We start from the raw sequence: 20,288 nt of genomic DNA on the forward strand, positions 1-20,288 counted from the left end.
TCACTCTATGGTGCAGGAAATTCTTTGAAAAGTCAACTGTATACTCGGCCTGTCACGGAATAGCCTACTTTCTTTATGGAAACCGACGGCTCATCACCATGTCCACAAAATCCCTCTACCAGACTCCATCCTGAGACGGTTCACTCCATCAATTCCAATCTCCCAAAGGTGCAGGTTAACCTTATCCTCCCATCAACAACTAAGTCTTCCCAGTGGCCTCCTCTCTCAGGCCTCCTAACCAATAACCTGGAAACATTCCTCCTCTCCTCCATGTGTGCTGCATGTCCTGCCCATCTCATCCCCCTCGATCTAATCACCCTACCAATATCAGGTGAGCAGTACAGGCCACAAAGTTCATAATTATGCAGTTTTCTTCATGATCCGTCCCCTCCCTTTTAGGTCCAAATATCCTCCTCAACACTGTTCTCAAAGGCCCTCAATCTGTGCTCCTCCCTCAAAGTGAGAGACCAAGTTTTGCACCCATACAGCACAACTCACAAAATTACACTTTTCTATATTTTAATCTTTAGTTTCTTTTATATGAGACGGGGTGGACAAAACATTCCCTGAATTTAATCCGGTCTTGATTTCGTTATGAGTCGTTCAGACTTGTGTCATCCCCAGGTACTTGCATTTTTTTACATTTTCTAATGAGTCATTAGCAATCTTTATGTTCTGGTTCTGTCCAGAAATTATGATGCCAAGACATTTTCACATACTTTTTCTTTTCTGCATGTATTTCTAGACCAACACTCCTTCTGGCCCTCAAGAGTGTTTCTGTGTTCGTTTTTATAGTATTTATATTATAACCCAACAGATTAATATCAGCATAGGCAAGAAGTTGATGTGTCCCATTGAATTCCTATTAGAAGATACGTGTATTGTCATGTGATGGAAACTGACCTAACAGTATCGCAGAATGCCAGTCAAGTATCAGCTTCTGGCAACAAAGTACTTAGTCTCTTTTTCAATACTTCTTAAAATATTTGAGGGGCCCCCCAAAAAAAAAGCTTCTAGTCACTGTAAAATGACATGAGCAGTGTACTAGATGTTTAGTGGAAAGTTTGCTCCTGTGACAACAAGTTACTTGGACACACTGCCCCAGTTAATTACGAATGAAACTCCTCAACGGTGAAGATCCTGTATTTCGGTTGACACTGGGAGCCAACTATTGGATTAATAAAATCTAGATAGGTTACGAGATTAGTAACTGTAGATTTAGATTTAGTAAAACCATGCTGACAAGGATTTAATTTAAACTTTATGTAATGTGAGATATGATCGTAAATAACAAGTTCAAATAATTTGGAAAAACTATTAAGTATAGAAATGGGTCGGTAGTTACTAACAGTGGCCGAGTTGCCTCTTTTAAGAACAGGAACTACTGCTGCCTGTTTCCATAAAATAGGAAAATAATTTTGTGTTAAACTTAGATTAAAGATGTGCTTGAGAACAGGAACGAAGATCTCCGAACAACACTTTATAACAAAGCTAGGAATGTCATCAAGTCAATAATAATAATAATAATTCAATTCAATTCCCTTATTGAACGATTATTCAAAAGAAAATGGGCTAATTAATATGCCAAAGTAATATAATAATTCAATTCATTAATACTGAAAGAACAATAAACATTAAAAACTAGACAAAACTTTTGAGATTAAATACCATAAAATATGGTCAAAATGAAGAATTTTGAATAATAATTAAATTCAATTATTTATTAAAGTGAGGCCAGTAACAGCCAAGCACTAACAACAATACAAAAGCAAACAAACAATGAACTGAAAACATAATATTGTATTATTATTGCAAAAAACTAAATGTTATAGATGATTAAAATAATAATTGAACTAAAAACTGTTTGTAAGACCTGCATGGAGTCCAAAGTTGGACACATTCACTCTTTTTTGTAATTTGCCTGCTCAATGGATTTCCTTCAAACAAACTCAGATATTGCCAGGCCTACCCGAAAATGACTCGACGTTGCGGTTGCAGTGACGTCGATAGCGGTGTCCTGCATCCACTCAGTTTGGACGTCGAACATCGACTTCCTGTCCTCTAACTTAACGTTGGGTATTCGCTAGCTTTCTAAAGGGAAAACGCCGCGACCTCTAAGAGCCCATGAGTCAAAATGACACGTGCAGGATTAGGCAGGCGAGCCAGGAACTGAACTCTGTTCCACGTGGGAACAAAACACGTGCATCTGATACAGGCATAGTCTGTACAAAAATAGGTCGAAACACTAGAAATTATGAGTGAAATGCGTTGCCATGGAATTTCATCAGGCCTTTCCTGTTAGACAAAAATCACGTTAGAAAGTAACCATGAGAGTTGGCAAGTTGTATTATCGTCTTTCTTCTGTTATTAATTCAGTTGCAAACATTCTGTCCTTCCCGATAGTCTCTAGTATAATATTTTTGCGTAAGTTTTGTATTTTGCATTGGACGCGGAAATTTTCAAAAATTTCTACCATGAATAATATCACGTTCTAATGTACTGACTTCCTGGTCCCTTGATTTCTGCTCGCATTTCGTACTAATATTTCCACAGCCGCCCTTTTGTCTTGGTTCTTTAAGCATTTCAAGCTCTAATCATTTCCTTTATTTAATAGCAGCTTATAACTCACCGTTCTAAACTTTAATCGTTTAGACACTAAACTTTAGAGTATTTTAGTAATTTTCCTTAAACTTCCCCTGAGATCCTGAAAATCTTTCCATTTCTGTTTAGTGTTCAATCTTGCTGCTGTTTGGCACAAATATTATTTTTGATTTAATCTTCTCTGATACAAACTTCTTGTGAATTTTTTTGAAGCAAGTGAACTTTCTAGATTTCTTCTTTTCGTGATTGTTCTAATACTATTATTCAAAAAGACAAATTTCGTATTCAATATTCGTCGAGGTCTTGGTCTTCTTGCCCGTCGCCTTTAGGTGTCAGAGGAGCGTCGGACTTGGCCTCAATCCCCTGTCCGTCCTCCTCCACCAACTGATGCTTGCGTTTGTGGATGTAGTCGCCTACATTCGGAAGTCGCTCGACCACGCAGGCCGACACACCATCTCTAAGTGGAGTCGTCATGTCTGCAAGCTTTTCCCTGCAGTTGTGAAAATAATCAAGGTTATGCATTATCTAAAGCTCAAAACCAATTTCATCGCACATAAAGACGGAACCACAGAAGATACCAAGCCCTTCGAGACAAGACAAAACTTATCAAGGCCTTTATACTCGCCCTTAAGTATTCTTCTTTTAAATTTACGTCCCCTACGACTAAGGCCAGTGCTATTATGCACAGATATTCAACAATCTTCTTCCAAAATGCGGTTTTGAGGTTCTAAGATGTCTGCGGTGTCGAATAATTGGGACTCGACGGGGTTGCTCTGGATTGCGTCAGAAGAGACGAACAAACCCTCTAGTTTTGTCCCAGTCAACCTCCAACTGAAATTCCCCCGTACGACGGTTTTTGCAAACCCTCCAATTTCTTCGAGAGATCGAACGAGCCCACGTGATCGTTAGTTCACTCATAGAAACATAGGAGCCGGGCGAACAGTTGACGAGAAGGAACGCGTGTCATTACATCGCGACCGGAAGGCGGGTTAAGACTGCGAGATGCCGTGTCCTGCCGGGGCCAGACGAGGCTCTGCGCGGCGCAAATGAACTCCCATCAAATACAAAGAACTCGGGACGGATACAAAATGTCGCTAAATCTCAGGCTTGCAAGTGGCCGGATATCGAGATTATTATGGCGGCCCCGAAAGGGTGTCCCTGTTCAAAGAAGCTTCGACTGTGGTCCGCTTTGCCTTACTCAGCCATCTGCCCGCTCTCGCTGCAACTCACAAGCCCCGCCCACGTTTCGCGGGGCTTAATACTTGCGCCTCTGAAACGTCGGAAAATTTCTAAGAGCCCACAAGGCCAAAATACTCCGTAGGACTCGTCCCCTTGATCTAAACTCATTCTTGCTTCACAAGTTGTAGTTTGTGAAAAGATCCTAAACTAACAAACAAACTAACAAACAAACCATTCATGTCTCCCGCCGTCGAAACGCTCAACTTGGCGAATGGGCGTTTTGTCGTGAATACCACCGAAGGCGTAGATGGCGTCGCCAATCACTTGAAGCACGAAGTTGCCACGTGGGTACGAGAGGTTGGGGATCTCGGTCCACGTGTCCATTTCTGGGTCGTATTTCTCGCCGCTGCTCGTAGCAAGAGACCCTTCGTGAAATCCTCCTGCGGGTACAATGCCCTGTGTTAGGTCTGCAGAACGAAAGGTGTTCCAGGTCCTTGCCGATAATTATTTCTCACTTAACCGGTCAAGGAATTTCTAGCCTTCAACGGAACTACAATGTTCATTACCGTGTTCACAAAATCCCATCATTCGACCGTTCTCACGTAACGTATTTTTTCTAAAATCACTTTTAATATTATCCTCCTATTTGCGCGATCTCTTCCCTTAAGGATTTCAGATTAATATTTCGCATTTCTCGTATATTCCATGCGTGCTACACACTCAGCCCACCTCATCGCATTGTTTTATGCTCCGAAATATGAAATTCGGTCCTCGTAATGAATGAATGAACGAAACATAAAATGTCTGAAGCCACGTGAGTGAGAGACGAGACAAATTCGCTCCTTTTTGCAATGTTCATGTTTGCATCGGCAACAAATCAGGAATAAAGTGGCTTTGAAGGAGCACGTTTTCTCGTCCTTATCGCCCGATTAGTGAACTGGAATTTATGTAGTTCATTTATACAGAACGCCATTACATGAAGATTGTCCTGAACTACGCGGTGTCTCGGAAGCCACGTTCAATGTGCGTATTAGATTACAGTTACGCACGAAGGTTATAGTTTTATAGTCGAGAAATGTTTTGAAAGCATTCCGAGCCCAGGCGTACACAACGGAATCCATTTCAACACGTTCTCAGGCAATCTGACGACTGACGAGTGACTCCGTCGAATTTCCAAAATGATTTTGTACCGCAGAACTTGCCACGCCCGCTAACTGCTACATATGACTACGTCCGAAAACACTGTTCAACAATAAACACATTGCATTGTTGAAAACGTAATTCGTTGCATAAACCGAATAATAAAGAGCGCGGGATTCAAACAACGCGGGCTCTGTAGGGAGACGGGGCCAGTGTTGCCACAGAGCAAAATGAAATTTCTCTCCCACGCTCGACAAAACACGTGACTATTGAGGCACGCTATAATAGAAATACAACAACAGATTACGCGTTGTTGTTGTTGTTGTTGTTAGTGAGCTTTGTGGAGAAAATCGTCGAAACCACGAACCACAAATCACGTAAAAAGAGGTTAAAATTGTTGACAAAACCAATTCCGTAAAAGCAGGAGACAAATTCTGCTCACGAAGTCGCAGATTCTTACCTACGGCGTACACACTGCCCTGGAAGGCGACGCAACACAGGCCGCTGCGTTTGGAATGCATCGGGGAAATCTTCGTCCATTCGTTCTTCTGTGGGTCAAACACCTCCGCTGAGGCCCGATACGTGCCATCGAATCCGCCAACGACGTAGACTTTACCTGCAAAGAGAGACCAGCGACATGACACAAATAACGCCACATATTTCAGATGTGCCGAGTTATCGTACGTAGTACAGATGTGGGAGAATTCGTAGTAATTAGCCTGTAGAAGGAAATGATTTCAGCGGGCGAAACGAGCATCACGTGTAAAAGGCAGGCAGACAATTTCATTCTGTCGCTCGCTTCTCACTTGCGATCAGAATTAATTAAAATGGAGGTAAATTACAGGAATACGTTCAGGACTTAGACCTATTTCTATAAATAGTTCCTCTTGGTCTGTTATTGAATCTTAGTGCGCTCTATAACCTGCAGCTGTAACTGGATTCTGTCTCTCAGTTATGACAGCTTCGCCGTTTTACATTAATCGATGCTGTTCTGTTTCGCGAGATTCGATTTACCATTGAGTGCAGTCGCACTTGCGTGGGTTCGGTCGGTGTTCAGAGAAGCGATCCTCGCCCACTTGTTCGTCCTGTGGTCGTATCGCTCGGCCGAATTAAGTCGACCACCGTCATTGCAGCCGCCAATAGCGTACACCAAATCCCCGAGCACCGCCACACTGAAGTCCGCTCTGAAACAAAAGAGTACAGGCGTTGATATGCTTCACGCTCATTTGTTACTGACACAAACAAGTTCACTTTCGCAGAAATTCACTCTGCATTCTCTGTCGTAGCAAGAAAATCGTAAAACCTGGGGAATCTAACTAACTAACTAACTAAGTAGATGGCTTACAGAACCCGAAGGTTCATCACCGAATTAACCAAAGCCCTCCACCGGACCCTGTCCTGGGCCAACAAAGTCCAGTCTCCTTCAACTCCTATCTCCCATAGATCCCGCCTGACATTATCCTCCCATCTACGACTAGGTCTCCCCAGGGGTCTCTTCCCCTCAGGCTTCCCAAATAGTGGACCCAACCAACCAGATGGCTTACCGAACCCGAAGGTTCATCACCGAACTAACCAAAACCCTCCACCGGACCCTGTCCTGGGCCAACAAAATCCAGTCTCCTTCAACTCCTATCTCCCATAGATCCCGCCTGAGATTATCCTCCCATCTACGTCTAGGTCTCCCCAGCGGTCTCTTCCCCTCAGGCTTCCCAACCAATATCTGGTGCACACCTCTTGGCCCATCCATGCGCGCTACATGCCCAGCCCATCTCATTCTTCTTGACTTAATCACCCTGACAATACTGGGGGAGCAGTACAGATTTTTAAGCTCATCATTGTGCAGTTTTCTCCACGCCCCATCGTCTTCCCTCTTAGGCCCAAATATCCTCCTCAACACCCGATTCTCAAACACCTTCAATCTGTGTTCCTCTCTCAGAGTGAGAGACCATGTTTCCCACCCATACAAAACAACAGGCAGAATTATTGTTTTGTATACTTTAATCTTCAGGTTCTTAGAATTCAGACGGGAAGACAAAATATTTTGGACTGAGAAGTAGCAAGCATTTCCAGAATTTAATCTCCTCCTAACTTCCTCATGAGTATCATTTTGATTTGTTATTGTTGTTCCCAGATATTTGAACTTTGTAACCCTTTCAAAGGATTTATCAGCCACCCTAAGATAATCCTGTCGTCTGATGACGAGATACCAACATGCACTTGGTTCTTTCTGAATTTACTTCCAGCCCCACGTGTCTACCAGCCTCTAGTAAAACTTCTGCGTTCCTCTTTATTGTATTTATATCGTCCCCCAATAAATTAACATCATCAGCAAATGCCAACAGCTGATGTGTCCCGTTCAATTGCAAACCGTCCTGCCTACCTTGGACTTTCCTGATGGCGTATTCTAGCGCAAAGTTAAAGAGCAAGGGAGACAAAGCATCTCCTTGTTTTAGACCGTTCTTGATGAAGAATGACTCAGATAAAAATTTAAGTACACAAATTTTGCTACAGGTTTCATTTAAGGACATTTTATTAGACTCACCAGTTTCTTTGGTACACCAAATTCAATAAGAATATTATAAAACACTTCGCTCTTCACAGAGTCGAAGGCTTTTTAGAAATCTCCTGGAGAAGCTAAGAACGAAATTAGTAACTGGCTTCTATTCGGGTTTTAACGAAGACCAACACCGATGCAAGTGCTTTTATTTGTACTGTACTGAATGCTCCTGTTTGTGAGCGATGACTAGCAGAACAACTAGCAGCTTTTCAAGAAGGACGGATTTCGTTAGTCTGCGAGTCGCGTCTTACCTGCAGTCAATCATGTGCTTCACCTCGGTCCATGTCTTTGTAACTGCGTTGAAGCAGCGGACGGAGTCCAAGAATTTATCGTCGTGAAAACCACCGATGACGTAAATGTTAAAACCGACAGCCGCGACGCCATGGCGAGTTCGCGGTCCGGTCGGGTCGCCCTCCTCGATCTACAACGACGACATAATACGGGCACATAATTCTTTTGTCCGTGAGGTCCACCAAAGTTTAACATTTTACGTAAGATTCTGGCCAACCAAGGGAGCAAACGAATATTTCTGCACCGTGCTGGCTGGCCCGGTCTTCCGCACGCGAGAAAAGTCGTGCGAATTTAATGCGAAGCAACCGTGAAATTGTGGCTAATATTAATTATAATAATATTATCGCAAATAACAATAATTTCGATTAAGGTCCAAACCCACCAGACAAGTCGTTATAATATTCCACGTAGGACGTTTATGGTAAATGTTGAATGTGGCGAACAAAATCTATTTCGTGGACTCCAATTTGAACACACATTTCACACACGAGAAAATTTTATTTAATTTATTTATCCAGTTTAATTCTCGTGCCTGTAATTTGTTTGTTTAAAAAAAGTTTCACTGCAATGGAAATAAATTAAGGTTAAATAATGGGCAAACAGAGTTCAAATACTTGTAATGAAATAAGCAACGAGAAAATGTTTTGCAGACGTCATTCAACAAGGAGCATTTCTGTGGAACTCACCTTAAGCCATTGGTCTGTCATCGCGTCGTAAGTTTGCATCGAATCAGTGCTAATTCCAGGGGTCGACCCTCCAATAACAAAGAGAATGTCAATAGGAATTCGTTTGCTCTCGTACTTTGGAGTCAGAAATTCCCGGGCGTTCTCGGAGACAATTGAAGGGTCGAGCAGGAAATCCAGCGTCTCGTGGATCACGGGTCTCCATGTCTCATTTTCCTTCACATAAGGGTGACTTCTTATCTGTTTAACAGTGCAGTGTAAACCTTATAAACATTTAGGAAGAGACAGTGTGAATCTTTGGACGTTTCATTACAGATGAACACACAATTTTGATTGGGAAACCCACCGAAAGAGATTATGGCGTACACAGGAGAAGAATTTTCATGTTTTACGTAATGTCGCTCTCACAAGTGTGCAGGTGACAGAGATAGGGAGAGCATTGTTAGAATCGGCCTAAAGGAATTTTATTAAAAATCATTTGAATCGCAAGATACAGACTTAAGTAACATCTGTATTTTGAGTTGCATTAAAAAATTGTGTATGTATTTATTATCTCTCCCATGCGAGCTGCTTGCTTCGGTCTTATTTGGCTCAAAGCTCAAAGGCAATGTCCCTCGTGAGCGATAACAAGCGAGCTGAGCGAGTTGCATAAGCTGCACGGGGAAGTCGCTTGTTTTGTCCTACGTGGGAGAACGAAAGCGACGCATGCGCCTTCCCTGTACTGCACGGTCTATTACAATTCATAGGAAACAAAGAAGAATGACATTCTGTTGAGACGTTCTGCAATTGCTACATGCAGAATGATGCGATGAAGCTTTACGAACGCGTCCGAAAGTGGATTCGGACTTGCGTGCTTTCCCCGCACGTAAACATTTACGTACTGACCTCTTGGAGGAATTCTTTCTCGATTAGTCCCAGCCTGACGTTCTTCAGGAGCTCTGCCATGTGTCCTTTTCTGTTCTCTGCGTCGTGGTCGATCCACCGGAGTACGCAGTTCCACACGACCTTCTCGTCTTTGACGTTCAGAGCATCCGCCCCGATAATCGCCTGCAGCTCCTCTACCGGCAATTCCAGCAGTTCCTTGCTTTGCTGAGACAAATGAACGAAGGCGCTCAAAACGAAGTGACGAGCGTCGGATTCAAGGTCGGCGCAAGATTTAAATTTGCTGAAACGAGAATCAGAACGAGCTCATGAGCGCCTTCGAAATCTCGACGAAGTGAAACTCTGCAGCTAGAAGTAGATTCTGTAGTGTCTGCTCGCCACCATCTTTTACCAAAACCCCGAATGAACGAGGAGACGAAGTAGAGACAGGCTTTCATTTAAGTGGGGAAAGGGAGAAGTTTACGGCTGTGAGGAGAAGGCAAGGCGTTCGAAGGTGAGCGAGGAGAAGATTTGAGCAGAGGATCGAACTGCATTCGATATGAATTTCTATTCCGGCATTGACCTCAGGAGGTCGGCACTTGGTAAAATTTTGTGGTTCGTATGAAGGGGGTGGGGGGATTTTGATATTGACAATGGTAAGTGCGTATCAGAGTCACGCAGAAAGAAAGAATTTCGGCAGAAGATCGAGAAATTATAACCCTCATAGATCATTCGCGTTTCACTTGATTAAATTAATCACCTCATTTCGCCCACCTCGTGGTTTGAGCCGTGGCTACAGCTTCACCTGGTCTGCAAACAGTCGAATTATGACGACCAAAAGCTCCTAGTCTCTGGACCGACCGACCAAACAAATTATTCGTAATATATAGCCATACAATAAATCCGTATAATGGTGCAACACGTATTATAAGAGCGGGTACGTAGAAGTAAACTCTTGTAAATGGTGAATGGATGGAACCACGATTCTCGTTATCCAGCAATGGACCTTACCAAGACCGCATTGTCACATTCCCAGTCCGAAGTCTAAAGAACCAACTCTGACGCTGAACTTGGCTCGTCTCGGAACAACGAAGTTGCTTCTGTAACGAAGGTTAGAGTCCCTGAAAGTGACCAATGAACATCAATTACCTTGCGAGACGTAGGATTCCGAAGCAATTATCAAGGTCCATCCTGTCCTTGTGGAACTGACAGCAGAGCTCAATAATGTCTTCCACGTACAAGTAGTCGGACGTTTCGAGCAGCTGACCGACGTTTCCGTGATTAACGTCCATCTTCTTTGTGTACATATAGTCCTGTATCTGGGCCATCATGTCCGAGCTGACTCCTTCCACGAGAAAGTCGTTCTGCTCGTGGGCGCGCAGTTTCTCGGTGAAGAGTTCGCTGGAACATCACGAAGCAGCCGTTAATACATAAACACACAGGGACTCTGCCCCCTTGAAGCGGAATGATATTGACAAATGCGAACAGAAATTCATAATAGTAATTTACTCGAAGTTGTAGTCAAAAAGCAGTGAATAGTTTTGTTGACGTCTGTTGTGTGAAGAAGGTATTTTTATGTTATGTGAATATTTTTCATACGTTGTGTGAGCTCGATATATCGAAGGATTTTAGGTTTTTCTCGTGCGGTGAGTAAGAAGATGGCCGACAGACTTCAAAGGCGCTACAAACGACAGGACAGCCATCTTGGTAATGGATGATTCAGGGGCATCGCATAGATCATTGTCGTACAAAGCGAAGGCCCTCAGAATCAGAGCGTTGAGTAACCAACGCCTTCCCGATAAACAACTGAAGATACACGTCAGTGTCTGTGCATCGTGGCAACTGCCCCATAACCAGAGAGTAACGGGAGTCGACTTCTGTTAACACATTACACGGCGCAACAATCCAGAAGAGAGCCATCTTCATACTCGCCGCCCTGAGAACCTGACATCTCACCACAATAGACAAATCACAACATATAAAAAGCCATGCACAGATTTCAGTTTTCTGCAACGAAAAATGACATCAAACTTCACTTTCTACTTGGCGTCTGCTACGTTCTGAAGGTCTCTTACGTCCTAATTTTACGCGTTAACAACCTCAACAGCGGCCAATCAAACCTGAAATATTTGCTGAACTTCGAGAGGTTCACACTGTGGACAGGAAAGGATCCGCCATCTTCCAGCTTCAAAACCACGTCACACTGAATCTCCTTCTCCCTGAACTCACTCAGATATTGCAATCCATCGGTGCACAAGCACTTCCTGTCTTGCAGAGAGCTGCAACTTCCTTGCTTTACAGCCATTCCTGAAAAAGGTCGTCCATTGTTTCAATTGACACACTCCTTATCAACTGACTGTCTGACAAGACGGCATTGAGAAGAATATTTGGGCCTGCCGGATAATGCGCAAAATTACACAAGGAAGAGACCATTTTGGAAACGTAAATATTAGTGGGATGATAATATTAAAATGTACACTAAGTAAATGGAGACTGAGGTCATGGACTGAATTCATATGCCTCGGGATATGGTCCAGATGAGGGGCTCGTAGTAATCTTGGTATTCAAATTTAGAGCGAAATGATTTGATTAAACGCGCTGCAATCAGATTCTCAAGCAGGGCTTGGACATGGCGTCAGTTATAGAATGTCTATCGAGATTCAATACGATTTATAGCAGTCGCTGAACAGAACCGTGAAGTTTTAGACGTCACATCCCAAATTTTTAATTTTTCACACCAGGTGAAGATTTTGGAGATAAGTGTACAATATCAATGCGATACATTTTTATTGAGATTCTGGGCCACTGAACACGTCTTATCCCTTTAAAATTGTAAATTGTTAATTGTTTACTAGGACATTATTTTACTATAAATGATGTCGTACGCTAACAGAAGTCAGTCTCGTCGCGGCGAGTACAATCAATGAAATATTCTCAGGCAATCAGCTGCGTTAACTGGTTACCGTAGTAAACCGACGTTTCGGGAAGCAACTCTGTTCCCATCATCAGGGTTCTGATGTGACTGGATACCTCGAAAGTCACGACTTCCAAGGTAACCAGTCACATCGTCTGCAACACAATCTACTGCAAGGTCTGTACTAAACACCGTCTTTTTAAACTCCGAAACGTCTTCGTTGCGATGGAATAATCTTATGGCTCCAGGAGCATCCAACATGGCTTCTTCAGGAGTTATAAAATGGCACAAGACGATCCCCGTTTCCAATTTTGGTTAGGTTAGGTTAGGTTATGTTAGAAAATTGTACGTCACTTTGCCTCATTACTTGCATCAGAAGGAAAAACATTAAATGTGATGAATAATAATAATTAATAGGAATTCCTTACCTCAAAATTTCTTCAGTAGTAAGAGACCACGATGTCCACCGGAAAATATCAATTTAATCAAAACTAAAATGGAGTTTCACAGATTTCTTAATAATTCTTATGTAAGATGAGAACTTGTGATATTCTAAAAGTTTGTTAACAGCACAAAATTATTTATTCTACGACGCACTTTTTCTACAAGCGATTCACAGCTCAGCTCTTTCGGTAATGACGAAAGCGGATTGTTGACGGCGATAATGAAATACAACAATGCCGAGTAAACGGATTACGTAACAATTAGTTTCTTAGGTAAAGGAGTGGAGTGCAATACGATTCATTCAGGCTATTATACTGCGTGCATAATAAACGAGAAAAGATCCTTAAGGCGTGCTCAACCAGGATTGTTGCAGGTGTTTGTTAGAAAATGAATCCTTTTTCTATCATTGTTGTAGACGCAGGTGTTCACATAAAACCTGACCATTGTCGGTCGATATTTACACATTGTTGGTATGAATCTTACACATTTTCGTAACTTAACGCTGTTTTACCGAATGACCCTTCCGTAGAGACGAATTTACGTCGAAAGAAGACAAGCCTAATTCTCTTACACGAGTTCACAAATGCAGACGAAAATACTAAATGTGATGAATATTAATAATAAAGTTAATATGGCAGAGTATTTGCACATAAAGCATCAGAAGGATCCATGTATTAATATCGTAAAATTACACGACAATTCTCAGGCAAAACGAACTCAATAACTAAGACAGCATCGAAAATCAAAGACGAACTCAATTCTGAAGATGAAGGGAAACAAAGTAAGACTTTGATTGAAGAGAGAATAAAGAGAAAATGGGAGAACAAAAAACATCTCCGAAGTTTGGACAGACAACTCATAAGCAAAGAGACTCGTTTCTGTGGCTAACAAGAGGAGATCTGAAAGTCAGATTACAGCAGCGATTTGATGAGACGACAGATCACGTTATGTCCGGATGCCCCGTGCTGGCAAAAGACATGATCGTGTTTGTACTCAGTTACATTTTAACATAAGCAGGAAAGCTGGGGTAAAGCTAGAAGAGAATCATTGGTATGAACACCTCCCGAAGACAGTGGAGACCAGTGGAGATTTAAAAATAAGTATTTAGTGGAACCAGCAAATCAGAAGAGATGGAACCATCACAAATAACAAAGCGGATGTTATAATCCGAAACAAAAACGGAACTCGCCTCTTAATTGACGTAGCAACGCCGACTGACAGGAACGTAATTAAGAAGGAGGCGGAGAAGATCTTGAAATAGAAGGACCTTCTCATAGAAATACAGAGAATGTCGAAGGTTTAAGAAAAATTAATCCCAATAATTTTAGGGGCGACAGGAACTGTCTCCGGGTCACTCAGAAAATATTTGGCCAACATCCCGGGCGAACACGACATCAGGGAACTGCAGAAGACCGCCATCTTGGGAACTTCAAACATTAATTAAAAGACGCTTTCATAAAATAAAATTATATAATTCATGTAACACGTATTAAAAACAAAATGGATCCCGGAAATACCTCAGGGACGACGTCTGTCTCGGGTACATGGGAGTACAGACCCCATAAAAGGTGAAGAGATGGGATAATAATAATAATAATAAATTGTAAGTCCTTACCCAACTCTTCGTTCCAGGGGATGTCCACCGGCAATAAACAACTCGATTGATACTAAAATGCACAGAGTCTAGGACAGAATTAAAAATGTCTTAATAATTCCTATAAAACGTGTATATTGGATTAATTTGAAAGACTATCTTGTCTACGACGCACTTTTCTCACAACCGATCCGCAGCTGAGTTCGTTCCACAATGACGAAAACCGACTGTTGACGACAATACTAAGTCATACATTATTGTTGTCGTAAACAATCGGTCTTCGTGACGACAATAATTAAAAAATAAAATACAACAATGCCTGCGAAAACTGTGACGTAATAATTATGAATGTTTCTTCAGTTGTTTACGCATTATTGAGGCAATTTTAATGCATACGAGGATTCGGCCGACGCACGCAAAATAAAAATAATTCTTCGCAACTGCGAAAAAGCTTTAGCGAATTCGATGTATCAAGAAACGCGAAATTTTACAATTATTTTTCGCAATATCATCGTCATCATAAACAGTTACTGAGCCCGTTCCGTCTCCAGACAGATTTGCCCTTTTAAACCCGGAGCTCGTCTAAATATTACTCAAGAGTTTACCACTGGAATATTCTCAGCATCTTTACATACTGAGGACCGCATCTTAAGCACAGTTGGAAAAGAACCGGATACAAATGTGAAATCTTCCCGAAATTACTGTTAATTAAATCTGTTGCACATGAGTAAAATCACGATTATTTATTATTATTATTATCCCATCTCTTCACCTTTTATGGGGTACATTTGAGTGTTTCTTTTTCAAATTCTCCGATGGTCGCTCCTGATAAGTTGTTCTCGACTTTAAATTAATGTTCCTCGACGTAACTTTGGCAAAGAACGTGAGACCTCGCGCAATACTGACTGGTCATTTATTCTTAAACAGAATTCTGTTGAATCTGCAGTTTATAGCCTCACGGCTACTGAGTCTGAGGCTGTGAACCTTGCCGTTCCTTTTCTTAAACCAAGGAATTCCACCTATCGTCATCCTTTTCCATTTCTCTTATATATTATATCAAGAATAAAATTCAGTTCTTTAAGAAATCCAAGAAATTTAAATCTGATTATTATTATAGTATTTTTTCGTATTATCGTAGACTAGTTAAAATAACTATTAAGGCTGATAGATTGGTTTGGTTGAGACGTATCGATGCAAATTTAAGAACTCAACCTAAGCAATTTTGGAAATATATCTCAAAATTTAAAAATATTCATCAGTCTGTTACCCAAATTGAAGTTGGAACCTTTTTCTTCCGTTAATGCTCAGAATAATTCTGGTTACATCTGCTCTGATTTCATTAATATCCGATCCATCTCCTATGCAGACGTCAAACGGGAGATTAGTCGTCTTTTAAATTTCATTATAAAAGTTTGTACTGATATATTAACTCCTCCCTTACGCCACATATTAAACCTTAGTTTACTTAGTGGGAATTTTTACTTATTACGGAAGCAAGCAGCTGTAGTGCCGTTTTTTAAGAGGGGCTTAGTTTCTGACTATCGGCCTATCTCGATTTTAAATGCTTTTTCCAAAAAAATTTAAAATATTTTTCATAATCATCTTTCATATTATTTTAATTTTAAGTTACACCCGAGTCAGCGTGGTTTTTTGTAAATCAAAATCTACGGTAACCAATTTTGTTACCCACCTAAATGATGTTCAGCCGTCGGTTTGTTCACAGGGACAGATCGACTCTGTGTATTTTGATCTTAGGCAGGCCTTCGATTCAGTCCCTCATTGTATTTTTTTGGAAAAGCTTAATAATTTTGAACTATCTTCTGCTTACGTTAAGTGGGTCCAAAGTTATTTATCATCCAGATCTGCCTTTGTTCGCATCTTAGGACAGTCTTCTTCTGCTCAGTCGGTGTTATCTGGAGGCTGTACCTTGGGACCTCTCTTGTTTAATATTTTTATTAACGACCATTGCGACAAAATTAAGTATTAAAAATTTCTCTTATTTGTTGATGATTTGTAAATATATCGCGATATAAAATCTGTGGATGACTGCAAATTTCTTCAAGCAGATATTAATTCCGTACATCAGTGGTGTGGTGTTAACAATATGGAACTTAAAATTAAGAAAACCAAAATTATATATTTCACACGTAAAACCAACAGTATTCATTTTAATTACTTTGTCAGTGACTTTTTAATTTTCTGTACTGACTGTGTCTTTTTAGACAGTAAGTTATATTTTCATTGCCATGTAAATTTTTTTCATAATCAGGCACTAAGGACCTTAGGGCTTATTCGTTTTATTACATATAATTTTTCCCTTTAGACAGTCTTGTTGTTTTATAAAATGCTTTAATTATGTCTAAGCTTGAGTATGTCTCGGTTGTCTGGAATAATATTTACACAGACAGATTCTATTAAATTAGAAAATATCCAAAGGAAATTTGCCAGTTTTTGCAATTACCGATTTTTTCAGTTTAATATCACGCGTAAATATGAATTGATTTTAACTAACTCGTACTTTAAATTTTAGAACACTTTATTCCAGACGACGACATCTCGACGCGTTATTTCTTGTTAATGTCTTTAAGGGCAAAATAAATTGCCATTCCATCATGGACGCTGTTGGTTTACGTGTGCCGGCGAGGCAAATAGAGAATTTTCTACTTTTAGTGTGAGCATTGCGCTAAGACATAGTCCTTCCGCGACGTGCGTCATCGCTGCAAATGACGTATGAAAATCTTTGGACGTATTTCGCATAAGCATTGTCTCCCTTGAGCGAACGTTCTCAATAAGGAAATGATCTAGATAGATCGCCTTGAGAGATGATCTAGCTTGGTTTTTTGTTTTTATTTATTTTTCTTTGTGTATAAATCTGTTTCTATTTTGGGTTTGCCTGTATTTGGCTGTTATATTTAATACTGTACATGTATTTGTTTAGTTAATCTGTTTGCGTAAATTTTTCATTTTTATTTCATTATTATTGTATGTATTATCAGTGTTTGCCTGTTATTGGTCTCTCGCTTTTGGGAAACACGTAAATAAATTAATTGAATTGAATTGAACTGAATTCAATTACTATTATTATTGTCGCCTATGGCCATCAAAATCTCTTGGGCTTGGCGATATTCCAGCTTTTGTTGTAAGAGGCTACTCAGCGAATTTCATGCCTGTTCTTAAGTTTATTTTTAATCGTTTATCTCGCCTCAAAATTTTCCTACTTTATGGAAGGAGGCATCGATTATTTTAGTTTTTAGAAAAGGCAAGGTAAGTGACATTAGCAAATTAAAAGAAACGAAATTTCAGGCATTCGTATAAAAATGGTACCGTACTTATTAGTATTGTATTGATCCAAATAAAATTATCCACTGCCCCAAAGATTATAATTAGGGATGGAGATTTCTGTCTTCTGGGTTGTTGCTCTGTGTAGTCTGAGGTCATACTGCCTCCATCATCAGAGTATGAAGATTTCTGTCTTCTGTGTTGTTGCTCTGTGTAGTCTGAGGTCATACTGCCTCCATCATCAGAGTATGAAGATTTCTGTCTTCTGGGTTGTTGCTCTGTGTAGTCTGAGGTCATACTGCCTCCATCATCAGGGCGATTAAAAATATGGAGATTTCTGTCTTCTGGGTTGTTGCTCTGTGTAGTCTGAGGTCATACTGCCTCCATCATCAGGGCGATTCATTGCCCTCAAGACGGACCTCAAATCTTATATAATTAGGGATATTCCTCACCCCCTCCCTTTAAATTCAGTGATACTTTTCCTGAAAACTATTTAATACAGTTTTGATACAAACTACAAGTGACGTGTGTTTATGACGAAATCCATCCATGCAGATCTTGTTCCGCGTTGTCGTTGTGGCAACCAGCAAACGAGCTCTCCATGACAGACAGTCTCGGTTACAAAATTGATTCCTCTGAGAGTGAGACCGCAGTTCTGGTACAACAGTTCGGAAACTGAGGGGTCCCTGACAGGATTTTTCTCCCAAATGTGCATTTCTGCCTGCAGATTTGTAGTGAGACGGCCTGACTCCACACACAGAACAAATTCATTATCTGTCATGTGCGTGTTAGTGAAAACTGTGTTTAGATGACGGGATAATATTAAAATGCAGCTTAACGAAGTAGGGCGTGAACTGAATTCATCTGGTTCCGAATATGGACCAGTGGTGGACTCTTATGGGCACTGTAATGAACCCTCGGATTACATAAAAGGAAAGGAATTTCTTGAGCAACTGATCAACTAGTAGCTTCTCAAGGGGGACTCTGCTGTATCGAGTTAATATACGGAACGCAGGAAAGGTGGGATCGAAACAAAGTTTTGGAGGAACCCTCATCTCCAGCCCTGAAGATGGCGGCAATATGTTCTTCCGAAATTTCGGTATCTACTTTCAAGTCCACATGGCGTTACAACCGAGAACACGAACATCGACACGCCGATATATATTATAACCTTTAAAACAAAAATCAAAAAGGATTTTGACAAATAATACGTAAAATAAAATATATAAAAGTCACTTCTCGAATGAATGTGGTTAAGTTTGACACGGTTTGGGTCGAAGGCCTCCTCTACAAGATAACCGTCCTCAACTTCCGGTCCTACCTGGTGAAAACCATCTCTTCCTACCTCGCTGGCCGGATATTCCAAACGTCCTTCCAGTCGGCCACGTTCACGCTAATAACGATAATAATGAACAAATCATCATCTCTTATAGTAGTTCCAAATCTAAGATCTTCTTATGATAAATTCAGTTTCAAACTCTTCCTCACAATTTAATCCAAGCATAAATGTCATGTAATTTTTTAAAATTAAAACCTTCGAATTTATTCTTCATCGTAATAAATTTAAAATTCGATTTCATCAGTTTCTTATATATATATATCTATTTAAAATGTTTGAGAATAACTAGTTTCAATTTTAGTGCTATATTAAATTTATTTATTTAAATCGTGCTTTTAATAGTTACAAAATATTAAAATCAGTTATTAGTCGCTACTTACTGCATTATTTTTATTAAGTTGAACAACTCCTAATTATATCCTTATTAGTGACAACTTCAAGTATAAAATCATTATCACACGTGAAAGTGATTTCCGGCTTCTTTCTAGATTAAAAAAATCGTTTGGAATTCGTAAGTTTCACCCACTGTTGATAAATGAAATCTCAAACTCAAAATCTCGTTCTCACTCATTACGAGACTTTCATCGTTAACATGAAAAATAACGCCGTTGTTGCCAAATACAGCTTCTTCAAAGTTTTCGCAAATATTAATTTTATTCTTTTAAATCATAGTAATCTGATGGAAAGGCTTCGAAAGTACGTTGATGTTTTTTTTTACAATTTTCTTTACCGTGGTATATTGCGTAGGTTAGGTCGAGTTATCAATTAACTCTTGACGATCGCCGAGTGATATTTGATTAAACTTTTCCGGTAAATAAACACTAAAATCTTTTAAACATAAAATGACTTTTAGTCCATATTTAGTTCTCTGTTCGTGTATGCTTTTGATGACGTATTTCCCCCTTTTGGGAAATAAGGGAGTCAATTCTTTGTATTGCCATTTTTCTCTAACGAATACATTTCTTTAAATAGTGTTCTAATGACGTTATCCTAAACACTGTGTAATTTTGTGTATTTAAAATTAACCTTATTGTAAGTGGAACCAAATATTTTTTAATAGTTGGTTCCATCTGTATTTCAGATTCATTCAACTACCACAATGCACCTGCTTGTTTACACTCTGAATACAAAACGCAGACTGAACATAACCTAACTCACTGACCCAATCACAACAACACCCAACACGCTCCAACATGTTGAGATCGGCATAGGTGCTGATGCAGAGACCTGCATTATCTCGATAACCATTAAAAATCAGCCCCACGTTGATATAACAGGTTTTGCTTAGAATTGCCCCCAAGAATCAACTGATGAAGTCTTGACATTTCCTCCCGGGACATCCTGTAGAGAGATCATGGCACGGAATTCGTGTAAGGAAAGCATTAAAATAACACTTCATACCCAAG

At 40.3% G+C, this 20,288-nt stretch overlaps 1 protein-coding gene across 3 annotated transcripts; it reads right to left on the bottom strand.

The window, feature by feature from the left end:
- Positions 1-1,700: 1,700 nt before the first annotated feature.
- On the bottom strand, positions 1,701-14,493 carry LOC110831936 (kelch-like protein 10). 3 transcript variants are annotated; one of them, XM_087354666.1, is made up of 10 exons: positions 14,286-14,493; positions 11,433-11,619; positions 10,462-10,713; positions 9,337-9,616; positions 8,455-8,691; positions 7,729-7,898; positions 5,935-6,104; positions 5,381-5,536; positions 4,013-4,220; positions 1,701-3,091 (listed from the first exon to the last, which is right to left on the bottom strand). In XM_087354666.1, the coding sequence occupies exons 2-10, from the start codon at positions 11,615-11,617 to the stop codon at positions 2,887-2,889; spliced, it is 1,863 nt and encodes a 620-aa protein (XP_087210792.1). In that variant the 5' UTR covers positions 11,618-11,619; positions 14,286-14,493; the 3' UTR covers positions 1,701-2,886. The 3 variants fall into 3 exon arrangements, with proteins under 3 accessions (XP_087210792.1, XP_087210793.1, XP_087210794.1); XM_087354667.1 differs by lacking the exon at positions 14,286-14,493 and adding an exon at positions 12,655-12,835; XM_087354668.1 differs by lacking the exon at positions 11,433-11,619 and having other exon boundaries at positions 14,286-14,492.
- Positions 14,494-20,288: the final 5,795 nt, after the last annotated feature.

The sequence above is a fragment of the Zootermopsis nevadensis genome, unplaced genomic scaffold, assembly GCF_977971745.1.
Source record: "Zootermopsis nevadensis isolate Lab colony 2312 unplaced genomic scaffold, Znev_1.0 Znev_ptg000023l, whole genome shotgun sequence".
NCBI lineage: Eukaryota > Metazoa > Arthropoda > Insecta > Blattodea > Termopsidae > Zootermopsis > Zootermopsis nevadensis.

Coding starts and splice junctions, on each gene's coding strand:
- LOC110831936 (XM_087354666.1), bottom strand. CDS start 11,617: ATGGCTGTAAAGCAAGGAAGTTGCAGCTCTCTGCAAGACAGGAAGTGC. Junction 7,899..8,454: donor TGACAGACCAATGGCTTAAG/GTGAGTTCCACA, acceptor TCGTCGTTGTAG/ATCGAGGAGGGCGACCCGAC. Junction 5,537..5,934: donor AAGTGCGACTGCACTCAATG/GTAAATCGAATC, acceptor CTCTCTTTGCAG/GTAAAGTCTACGTCGTTGGC.